The sequence below is a fragment of the Cupressus sempervirens genome, chromosome 9, assembly GCF_028749045.1.
Source record: "Cupressus sempervirens isolate cs-2001-9-10 chromosome 9, ASM2874904v1, whole genome shotgun sequence".
NCBI lineage: Eukaryota > Viridiplantae > Streptophyta > Pinopsida > Cupressales > Cupressaceae > Cupressus > Cupressus sempervirens.
In genome coordinates, this window is record NC_143126.1 from 336,538,019 (window position 1) to 336,550,886 (window position 12,868).

A 12,868-nucleotide genomic window follows, 5' to 3' on the forward strand; every position below is an offset into this window, starting at 1 on the left:
TATTAATATTTTTTTTTTACATGGATTAGAACTTTATTAATATATTTTTATAAAATTTACGAAACATAAATCATATTCTATTAAAATTGATACATTAAATTTTTAATAATATAAATTTAAAATGTTACATTTAATTAGTATAAATTGTTAAATTAAAATATAATCATATTATAGAATATTATATTGTAATTTTATTAATTAAACCTTATCAATATATATTTAATATTTAATAATAAATGTTTATAAAATTATTATTTACAAATTACATTTTAATTATTAGATATTTAATATCATTTTATTCAAATTTTCAAATTATTATATATTCTACAAATTTGGTGTATGCATGCGTTTTAAGAATATTTTAAGAAATTTCATATTTTCAAATGTTCGATAAAAGTGTCGATTTATTGCTGATTCCAAGTTTTTCAAAAATTTTGGGTTGGCCGAGATATTGCCGATACCGAGTTTTAAAACTATGATTAATATAATAACAAATAATAATATCTCACATGATAATATATTAATTTAACTAATATTTAGATATATATTATATGTCACACACACACACACATATATCTACACTTTAGTATCATAATTTATCCAACTGAAGCTACAAAACATCAACACCTGGGACAGTCAAGGGACTTTTCAAACATCCCCAGCTATCCAAGCAATCTCTTGTCTCCAAGGAGGGCATCTCAGGAACATTCTTGCAAATCCCTGGAGACAGGGACCGGCCTTGGGATATCCCCTGACATACCACAGTTCCCAGCACAGCTATGAGGATGGGGATAGACATTCTAAAGGTGAGATACATCCCCACGAACATGGATACGTGTATCTTATCCAATTGTATAAATATCAGGGCTCTTGAAAATTGGTCATATCTGTCTTTGACTCCATGTCTGTGAAACACTCTGCTTGCAGTATGTCAAGAGACCAATCACCAAAAACCCTTCAACATTTACCTTTCATTATTCTCGATATTAAAAAAGTTCCATTGTTACCATGTCATGCATTCTATTATTCTCCAAACACTCAAAATAAATTTGCAGCTGTTTCTACTTATACACAAGGAGCAGATTGTGGAATGAAAAATTGTCATCCCACAAGTTAAAGAATCCAGAGACAGCAATCAGGTAAAAGACTCGTAACATTTTTCAGAAAATCATATAGGCATTTAAAAGGCTGCAAGTGTTGGTTATGCACTTATATTATTATTCATTAAGTCAAAAGGAAGGCATATGCGACAGTGCAAATCGATATGATTACATAGACCAGAAAGCAATATAAATAATTCTAAATTAACAAGACAAACAGGTTATAGGAGGCATAGTGCACTTACAAATGGTACCCATTCAGAAGTCCTCCTACGCAAATGACGCACCAAAAATTCTGCTACAACAACAGAGCTAGGCACATTACCAGGTTTGGTCCACTTTAATCTATGCAACTCAGTCAAAATACCTGCCCGATATCTGTCAGAGAAACATGAACCAATTCGTATTGTAAGCTCCCATGAAACTCAACAACACATTTTTGTAAAACCCTCACGCATCAAAAGTGCCTGGCTAACCCACACAACCATAATTGCACATATTGCATGCTAGTTGTTAAGCTAAAGACTAGGAAAATTTGATAATCTCAACCAACGAATGACTCTATTAAACATAACAACTGATATCTTTTTAGAACTAGTAGAGTGCCATTCAACATTTAAGGACCTAGGAGAACACAACACTCGCTAGTAATTATGAAGCATCAAGAAACAATAGACTGCAGATTGCTTTGTCAGAATTTCATCAGATTTCTTCTTGACACTTGAGCTTTGGCTATTACAGGCACTTAATTATTAAGTGCGTCAGTAGTAACTATAGAGTAAAAGTATGAAACCAATAGCACAAATTTGTGAGACAAGGACTGACAGCACCAAAGCATGACAACAGCAGGCCACAAGAAGTAAAAGCATACTGAAACGTCTTTATTTGAAATCAATCATGAAGGTTAATTAAACTCGGCTAACTAAACTACTGACATATCAGCAGAGAGACAGACTAACAGAAAACAAAGGATTGGAGCATATGTAAAAATATTCAGGAAAGACTGAGGAACCAAAGTAACAGAGGATCAGCAAGAAAAGTGCATCAAATAACAAGTTTTGTTGCAGCCAAGTAACTCCACATATTATTCTTCAGCCAAATCTATCCTGTAAAAAACGGAACTTCACAATGGATACATACAAAACAAATAACAGTGCAGATACAACAAAATACCAGAATTCTACAGATCCAAGGAGGATAGAATATTTAGATTTCTGTCTTTTCCCTCATATATCATTCAGGAACTCTTTTGGAAATGTAAAATCCATTCATGTATGGGTACATACCACTGTAGATCTCATTAATCTTATTAATAAAAAGCTTCAAACACAGTAGCATGAAAGAGCAATGTAGGGAGCATGTTGGAACACATTGCAAAGCATTAAAAACTATAAAATCACTGCTAATACATTGATGTTGTTCCTAAAGGCCTTGAGAAGGCAGATTGTAACATCACTACTAATACATTGATGTTGTTCCTAAAGGCTTTGAGAAGGAAGATTGGAATGTAAAGCTGCAAGAGACAATGACAGGAGAAGGCACATGTTTACTTTTCTAAAGTTTACCCACATTAGGATTCTCGAAGGCAATCCTGTGTGTTAGAAGCTTTGTTTTTTATTAAGTCACAATTCATGTTTGTCTTTTTAGTTTACAACTAATAAGTTGAGTACAAATGAGCACATTACTAAGGCAATCAATTGTCTTCTTGAGCAAATAGTGAAAGAATAACATAAATAACATAATAAATTTCATATTGGATAAATTTTGTGGTGGTTAGCTATAATCTTGTTACGCATGTTAGACAGTAATCTTGTTAGTATTACAGCGAGTTTTCTTGCTTCCTTAATTTTTTGTGGCTTGTCTATTTTGCATATTGATACCCATGACTCAAACAGTTGAAGGTGACTTGGTTACCTTCTAATCAGATAAATCCACATGAAGGGGAATAAAGAAGGAAGAAGCAAGCTTGAAAAACATGTTGGCAGAAGAATCGATTTCTTCTATCTCCACAACAGAAATAAATTTGTCAATCTTGTCTTCCTTTAAGGTGGTTATATGTTCATTATTTTCTCATGTATCTAATCTTGCCCAATTGCAAGGCCAATTACTGCCTTTCCATCGCCCCCCCCCCCCCCATGTCTTCTTGAGTCTTGTGTCCTCTTACTCCACTCCTTTAAAACTAGCCCAATCTGCTAATAACCATTAGTTTCTCCTCTTGCTTTCTATTTGACATGTCTAGGGAAAAACATCACATGGCCAAATCCAGAAACAACTTATGCTACCACTAATAGATGTTAATTTAACAAGAAGAGTCAACAAATACTATTTGGCCAAAGATAGGAAAATCTATCTTATCAAAGCACATAGATCAAAAATCTATGAAGTCCCAATCAAGACAAAAGATTGGTTAATGACAATGGGAAGTTTGGTTCGCTCCTTTTGAGGGCATGCCATATCCCTGCCCTATCTGGGCCAACCCAACAGTTTTTAAGAAGTGTTTTAAAACACTGAAGAATGTATATAGTATTGATATTTTTATTTCATGCAACCCTAACCTTCTTTTGGATGCAGACCTGGAATAAACAAATATTTAAATTTTTTTTATGTTGGCTGACCTGGGTTGTCTTTTTTGGTACCAACTCTAAATAAAATGAGTATAAAAACGAGTCTGCTGGTTGGGTAAATTTAGGCATAAGTTTGGCGATTTTTTCCCAATCAGGTGCTTGTGGAATGAAACCCCTGTCATGTGGGAAGTGGCTAAACAAAAAGCTGACCCCTTCAGAAATCCAATGGGCAACAGGGATCAAATTCTAATTTGTCGATTGAGGATGGATCAAATTACCTAGTGCACCTATAGGAAGGAGTCAAAATTCTTAGAGCTGCATCATTCATAAGGAAATGGTAGATCCAGTGCACAGCGACAGCACTTGCTTCATTTTGTTGACAACCACTTCCAGATCATACCCTATGTAGATGTACTAAATGTTAGTACTCAGAATGGAGTAGATTCTAGTCGACAAAAGAGCATCAACAAGATTGCTACACTAGGTGACTTGTGAGTTAAAAGGGCAGCATGTTAAAGGTTTCACACCTCAATCTATTCGCTAAAGACTAAAGTGGAAGCGACTAATAAGACATTGTGTACCTGCAGTCAAAGTTCGCAGAACTTTGTTTTTTTTTACATCGCAACAATCCCAAGGATCCAGCTTACTCAGATCAAGGGATACCCTATCTTGGAATTACTGTTCAAAATGTTATTAAACTTAAAACATCTAATTTATAAACAAATGCGGATCCTGTGGTCTGTGGTCTCAGAAAAATGTGGATTCTATGATCTGCGGTCTCCATTCTGTTCCATGTAATGTTGTGGCAGATGCGATACAAAACTTTTGCAAACCAGAGATACAGATTTTAACATTGAATTTATTGTATCAGATCTGTTTGGAAAATTAAGTAAACCCTAAGCTCATTTCCACAGTATCAGTGCCATTGCTTCCTCAATAGTTGGAACACTCACCGAGTACTTGGCGAGTTTCAAACACTCACTGAGTTTTTAAGCTCGGTGAGTTTTTCCCCGATCAACTCGCAGATACTAAAAATCGGCTCAAGCGGAAAAAATTGCCGAGTCGCCAATTACACGGTGAGTAATCGGCAAGTTTTTTGTAAAAACTCGCAGTGACAAACCCAATATAGAAACCCGCGCATTGTGACGGAAATAAAGGTCAAAAAGTTCATTTTTTGCAACGTCTATTGCATTTGTGCACTCTAGTGGCTTGAGGTGTGGAGAGAAGAGGGTTTGGAGGCATTCTTAGGTAATTGCAAGTGATTCAACGCAGATTTGAGTGGATTTGTAGAGGATTCTAACCAGTTTTAGAAGACAAATCTCTTTCCAAGTATGTTCTTTTTCTCATAGTTGTAAAACTTTTTATAGTTTTAAAAAATGTTCTATTGTTTTTGTTGTTATTTGTAAATGAATTCAAATCATTTAAAAGCATTTTAACTCTATGTTTGAATCATTTGAAAGCCATTCAGCTCTATGTTACATAAATTTTTTTGAAGAATATGTAAGATTCTCTAAAAACAAACACTAGTTGTTCTAACTTTGTTTATTCATTTTTCTAGAAATTTATATGTAGGGCAGTGGTTAAACATTAAAAAAGTATGACAAATCCACAAGAAGAGTGGCCACAAACACTGTGCCCATCTGGATATGTAGGCACTCGGCCTAGAAATGCAAAAGATAAGGCATGGCAGTATGCCTATGAAGCTCCAAATGATGTTGGGAAGGTTATATGCATTCCATCTGAAAAACTTATTTTTGAAGGCATAAACCGCTTCAAATACCACCTTGCAGGCATAAAGAAACATGATTCAAATCCTTGTCTCAAGGTAATTGAAGAAAAAAGATTCATCAATGCCCTACTTGCAACTACTAAAGAGAAAAAAATTGAATAAGGAGAGGGCGAAATTAGCTATGAGGGCAGCCATAGTTAAATCTCAAGGAGCTCCTTTTGATATGCAAGAAAAAGAAGAAGCACTTGAGAACATACCAGGATCTCTTCGTGGCCCATGGATCTGCAAACAAAATGTTTTTTTTGTCGGTTCCACTTCTTCTACATTTTCTAGTTCTTCATCACCATCCACATCAGGGATAGACAGTTATTTTGCGCCTAGGAACATAGCTGGATCACAACCATCATTAGAGGGCACTGGATGATTCAAGGAGGTGCATGAGCAAACTAATATTGCAGCAGCTGATTTTTTATTTTTCAACAATATCTCAATGTACGCGGCTAATAGTCCCTATTGGTTGAATTTGGTAAATGCAATTTCAATATGGGCAAAGGGTACAAGCTGCCTACTTGCAAGGATATGAGTAGAAGGTTAGTATTTTACTATTTAGTAATTGTAAATAATTGTGATTCACTTCAGTTCATTGTTATATTTTAATTCTTAATTGTTATTTTCTATTTTATACTAACACTTTATTACACCTAAATTTTGTAGGTTGCTTGATCATGCGGTTGGTAGGGCAACAATATTGATAGAAGACCAAAAGAAAGAGTGGAAAAAATATGGCTGCACCATTTTATCTTATGGGTGTACAGATGAAAAAAGTAGAACCATTATTAATTTCTTGGTTGCTTGCAAAGATGATGTGGTGTTTTGGAAATCTGTTGACACCTCCAAAAAAGTGAAAAATGCACACACATTGGCCTTAATGTTGGAGAATGTTGTCATGGAGGTGGGAGTAGAGAATGTGGTGCAAATCATCACAGATAATACAGCAGCATATGTGGCAGTAGGTAAATTTATTTTTTTATGTTCAATATGAATCATGAATGTAATGCTATGGTATTATTCAATTTAGATTTGATGTAAATATGGAAAGTTTGTAACTAATTATCGATTTTTTACTAATCTTTTAGGTAGAATCCTCCAAGCATAGTTTAAAAACTCTGTGATAAATCGCAAAAGTCGCGATATATCACGAGATGCATTGCTAAACAAAATAAACGCAACAAAACACATGTTTTTGAAAAAATCGCAGTGTATTTTTTCTGTTGATATCGCCATAAAACGTTAAACCTGACAATTAAAATCGGCGATAAAATCAAACACAAACTGCCAAAAACAATTTCGTCCCACGTCATTGCATTAAGAGGGAAGGATTTTATGTTAGTCGTTAACACAAACTGCGAAAAAACTTTTTTGTTCATGTCATTGTCTCTCCCGCACCCATTTCCTACCTCCAACTCACATTTCCAGCTGCCGTGCTCATCAGCCCTGGTGTATGTATGCGTTTTAGGGTTTTATATTTATGCAGAGACTTCGTTTAGCGACGTGTCATTTGTCTTCATTTTGGCAGCCATTTCTTCAAAGACTGTAATTGCAAATTGCAATGACTTCTCCCATCTCCCGACCCAACCAATTTGCACTATTTTTTTAATTTGTTCAATCCAAATATGTTTTAATTAAATGTTTCATATACCTTATATTTTGTAATTTGTAATATATTAATATATAATAATATAAATGTAAATGTATTTTGTATTAATGTAAATGTATTTCCATCATATATTAATACAAAATAAATAAATTATCATTAGTATTTGATTCATCAAATAAATTTAAATTTTATGTAGATGACAAATGTATTTAGTATTTACTAATTAAAAGATAAATAAAATACAAATAAAAAACAAACTGATTGATTTAAGATAAAATAAAATACTAATAATGAATTTAACTCAAAACCTTGATTAATATATGACGAAAATCTCAATTAGTATATGCTCTACAAATCTGGTATTATATGTTTGTGGTTTCTAAAAATATTTTTAGAAATTATATATTTTCAAATGTTCGATAAAAGTGCCGATTTATTGCCATTTTTTTCATTGAGTTTTTGCCAATTCCGAGTTTTCCAAAAAATTTGGGCCGGCCAAGATATTGCATATACCGAGTTTTTAAACTATGCCTTCAAGAGAGGCATCCCACACTTTTTTGGTCACCTTGTGCAACACATGTCCTTGACCTTCTTTTGGAGGACATAGGAAAACTTGATTGGGTGAGTTCAATTGTGGAAGATGCTAGGCAAGTTACCAAATATACCTATAATCACCCATGGGTTCTTAGTTTGATGAGAAAGACCACTAAAGGGAAAGATTTGGTGAGACCCACTATGACAAGGTTTGCAACGGTGTTCTTGATGTTGCAAAGTATTCTCAACCACATATTGGCTCTGAAACAAATGTTTGTGTGTGCTGATTGGGTTGCTTTATCTTACTCAAAGAAGCCCGAAGGAGAGCCTATGGCACGGATAATCTTTGATGATAGTTTTTTTGCAAAGGCTAAGGAGATTGTGAGGTAACTTCAAGAATCAAAACATTATATTTTTAGTCGATTCAAGTTTCATTACTAATTCATCACTTATTATGTTATTAGCTAATTTGTATTTTTCAAATTTCAAATGTAGATGTTTATGCCCTTGGTTAGAGTCTTGCGCATATGTGATGGGCAACAATCCCCAATAGGAAGTCTTTTTGAGGCTATGGATAAGGCCAAAGAGGCTATTAGAAATTACTATCATGCGGACAAACTCAAATTTGACCCCATTAGGGAAATAACTGATAGGAGGTGGAACAATATGCTCCACCAACCCATTCATGCAGCAGGCTACTTCCTCAATCCCAAATTCAAATACTATGATTGTCCTTAAGTTGAGATTTTAATAAGACTTTATTTTACTTTAGTTTTTAAGGTTGTGTAGTAAAACTTGATATCATTTTCTATTTGTTTCAAGGCTGATGGTTCGTACTCAAATCCTAACGAAGAGGTCATGGAAGGTCTCTCTAAATGCATTGAGAGAATGATATCCAATAAAGTGGAGAGAGACCTTGTTGTGACCAAACAACAAATCTATGTGGAATCGAGGGGTAATTTGTTCTCTTCTATGCTAGCAAAGAGAGCAAGATCTACTCAAACACTAGGTAAAGCGTCAAACTTTAAAACTTTTGTAAATTGATAAGTTGTGTTTTTTGATTATCTTTTTTCATTGCTTTATAACTTTTTATAATTTGTTTTGCAGATGCTTGGTGGGCAAGTTGGTGTGGCAACACCCACGTTTTCGAATTATCTTTTTTCATTGCTTTATAACTTTTTATAATTTGTTTTGCAGATGCTTGGTGGGCAAGTTGGCATGGCAATACCCCTAATTTAAAGAATTTTGCTCTCAGAGTCCTATGCCAACCTTGTAGCGCATCCCATTGTGAGCGCAATTGGAGCTTATTTGAGTCCATCCACACATATAAACAAAACAGAATGACTCAAAAATGGCTTAATGACCTTGTTTATGTGCATTATAATCTTAAGTTGCGCATAAAAAGGGCACAGAGTTCAACACTACCTAGTCCACTTAATCTGGAAGAGATAGATCCTTATTCTGATTGGACGGCATAGGAGCCAAGTCCACTGTTTTCACCGAATGAGATCGCTGATTTGGAGAGGCAAGCCATGGAGGGGGATGCTAGAACATATTTTCATTTCACAATGGATGACATTGAGGACAAGGACAATGATGATTCAAGCTCAGAGGACAAGGCATTACTAGTGCCACATATAGGAGGAGATACATCCTCTTCCACGACGCTGAGCCAGTCAGTACGGATGTCAAGCAAGGAGGCACAACCACAGACTTCACAGTCACACAGCTCACGCCCTATCCCAGTGCGGGGCACTTCTTCAAAGATTAGACCCCCTCGCTTTCCTGCTAGTGCAACTGGAAAGAGAAAGATGTGATTGTATTGATGTATTTAGACTTTTAGTATTTACTTCTAGTTTGACAGATTAAAACTATTTACTATTTTGCTTCACACCATGAGCATTCTACATGAGAATGCAATTTTGTACCCACTATGCATTTATATATATATATATAAACTCTGCTTGTTTCTTTTGTGTTCTCTATAATTAACTTATTAGATGCATCTTCTCATTAGATTTTGCAAAAAAAATGTATTTTTAATTAAATTTCAGCTGTTTTTTTAGGTTCCCGACTTTTCCCAAGTTTTTCTTAAAAATCGTTGAGTTTTTCCCGATTAAACTTTTGGGGGCCTTGGCGAGTTTTCCAACTGTCGTTTCCTGCCTGCCTCTGAATGTGTGCTACAAATTCATGAGCTTGAGTGGCAAAGAAATAAGGAGTTAACAAAGCAAGAGAAATAAAGAGGCAGACATGGGTGACAGCGATGAAGATAACTCACAATTTCTCAAGGAAAGTAAGAAGTTTCATACTACCATGCTAGATCGTAAGCGTGAGATAGTCCAACTCTTAAGAGGCCTAAATCAACACCTGACTGCTCGTAGGCCTAATCTGAATGGTAGAAAAGGAGGTCACTCGAGCAAATTACAAGGTTCCACTTAAGCTGAACCCAAGGACATTCAAAGACAATTTTTTGGAAACTAGAAAGAGAAGAGGCAATACCCATGGAAGAAGAGCAACCTACTCAAGGAGGTGCAATGACAAGATAACATGATGAATATAATGCCCTAAGCGTTGCTATCAATTGTGACATGCCTTCCATGGAGAACTATTACATGAAGGCAAAGAGTGGGCATAGGGGGAAGAAGGTATGAAGAGAGAAGCCCTGAAATGATATACAAGCCTGCTCAGGAAAGATTACCATACCCCCCTTTAATGGATTGGAAATTCACTCAGCAAGAACATGATTGCAGAAATTGGACACATCTTTGGATCCATTCCACCTTAAATTGAGAGCAAGTAGCCCATGAGTGGTGGTACCTGGCATGGTGACCCAAGGGCATGGTTCAACCATTGTATTAGAGGAGCTCAGCCAAAGCTTATTGAAAAGATTTGACAGAAAGGATCCCAAGATTCACTTCAAGAAGCTAGCATAGTTAAAGCAAGAGGGGCACTATAGAGCAATATCTCGCAGAATTCCAAAGGTTATCAGTGACTGTCTCAAATGTGATGGAGAGTAGGCTCTTAGTTCTTTTTATAAAGGACCCGTCATTTGATCCAAATTGCTTGTAGAAGGCCATCAGAAGAGGCCTAAGTTTGGAGGACTCAATGGCCAAATGCAATGTGTTGTCAGTAAATTATATAGTATAGCCGATGAGTAGAACAGTATCTGAACAAGCACGTGACGCTTGAGTCACCCCTTCGGGAACGTATATGTACACCGTCCGAAATGGACTTTGGATGATCGTTGTAATCATTGTATTCAGATTGTAAGCATTGAGTGCATATTGCATATATGAATAAAGTATTTATTTTGTGTTGTATCGTGCTATACTACATGCGTTAAAGTATCTTTACCCTGTACGGTAAACATTTGGCGTCGTTGCCAGACGAATCTGGAACGAAGGAATGTTATGAAGATTAATGTTGAATTTGCTTAACAAGGATAGGAACAAGGTAAAAGACAAGGATGAAATACGCAAAGCATAAGAAGTTTTAATTTTAGCACAGTAGGCGCAACGCAAACAGAAGCTTCAATAGATTGCCGACAGACATCGAGGGGGTTAAGGGGCACAGAGGGAGGGAGTGCACTCACCTAGTAGGCCGAGGAGTACCGAGGAATTGCTGGAGGAGACTCGACAATGATTGTATTTGCTAGAGGAAACAAGGGAGGAGTTTATTAATCTGTATACGCCGAGGGTAGAGCAGCTGAACAAAATGGAAGCAACTCGCATGACTCGAAGTGCCAAGGGAGTATGAGCGTGGAGTGAACTCTTCGTTCCCAATACACCTCACGAATGGATATAGGCGGAAAATCAAACGACCTCACTTGAGGAAGATCTTTCACCAGGCAACACAGTAGTTGTCCGAAGTAGCGTGGCTGTGCAGAACAGCACAAGTGCTCAGAACAGCGTAGATACTCAGAACAGCACGGGTGCTCAAAACGACACGAGTACACAAGTACCTAAGAATCAAAAGAAAGTAGTGATGGCAAGTCCCAAAGAAAAACTACCAAAGTTTAATGGTGATGGTACAGCAGATCCAATCACACATTGCAAGACGTGTGAAACCATATGGACAGCAAATGGCATGACGAACGAGGACGATTGGGTCAAACAATTCCGAGCAACCCTAAGGGCTGTGGCAATTGATTGGTTTCCGGACGCCGACCCCCAAAAACTGACTACAGGGGTGGACGTTAGAAAAGAGTTCATAGCAGAGTTTCGATTGCTACAGGATGATAATGAAATAGTTCCGGAGATATATAGCACCAAGCAAGGAAAGAATGAAACAAGCCAGGCCTATGCTAGACGGCTGAAAGAGCTGGTTGGGAAGATGGAAAATCAACCAGTGGACGGTTTGAAGAAACGGTGGTTTATGGAGGGGCTACAGCCGGCTCTGAAAAAGAAGATGAAGATTGTACCACCCGTGTCATACACCAACGTGTATAACCGTGTGATGGATCTAGAAAGCGAATACAAGACAAGTAAGAAGAAAAAGCATAAATCATCAAATTCAGACGATTCATCATTCAAAAGTAGTAGTGGTGACGAAGAATCGAACAAGAAAGTTTGAGCATTACAAAAAGATATGCTCCGAATGATGAAAGAATTTAAGAATTTGAAAAAGAATGCGGACACAGTGAAGGGAGAACTGTGGTGCACAGACTGTAAAGAGGATGGCCATACAAAGGGCTCATGCCCGAAGAAACAGTTTTGTGACATCTGCCAGGTTGCGGGACATTCCCTAAAGGAGTGCCTGTTTAACATGAAATCAAAAGGACACCAGCAGGTGTAACTAACGTAGGAAGTGTCCACCAGGAATAACACAAACAACGATGCAACTTTGAGAGGATATCGCAACACTAGTGGATGCAGAAGAGGTGGCAATAACAACAACAATAACAATGGAGGCCAGAGTTAAATATAGTACAACACGAGTGGATGGTCAATGATATAGTGTCGTGTGTGCAATCTCTAGGGCCACTTCACTAGAAACTGTACTACAAAGGAGATGCCGCAACTACTATGCAGATGGTGTGATCTGGGGGACCACGAAGATTCAAAATGCCCAACGCAAGGGGTAAATCTATTAAGCATTGAAGCATGTGATGAAAAGGTACTAGCGGTCACACGTGAGCAGGCAAAGAAAGCAAAATACCCTAATGCAGAAGAAGAGAAGGAGAGGTTACAAAAAGCACAAATAGAGCTAGAAAAGCAGATGAAAACAGGGAAATCACAAGTAAAAGACATTGCCGAAACTTCGAAAAGGAACTTAGCGAAACAAA

At 36.6% G+C, this 12,868-nt stretch overlaps 1 protein-coding gene across 1 annotated transcript in view; it reads right to left on the reverse strand.

Moving 5' to 3' along the window:
* Positions 1 to 12,868, reverse strand: part of GRV2 (DNAJ heat shock N-terminal domain-containing protein) — a 234,639-nt gene that overhangs the window by 201,394 nt on the left and 20,377 nt on the right. Inside the window, exon 2 of the mRNA XM_089800047.1 lies at positions 1,346 to 1,478. Within this exon, the coding sequence (XP_089656173.1) occupies positions 1,346 to 1,478 (133 nt within the window). The remainder of the gene's footprint in view (positions 1 to 1,345; positions 1,479 to 12,868) is intronic.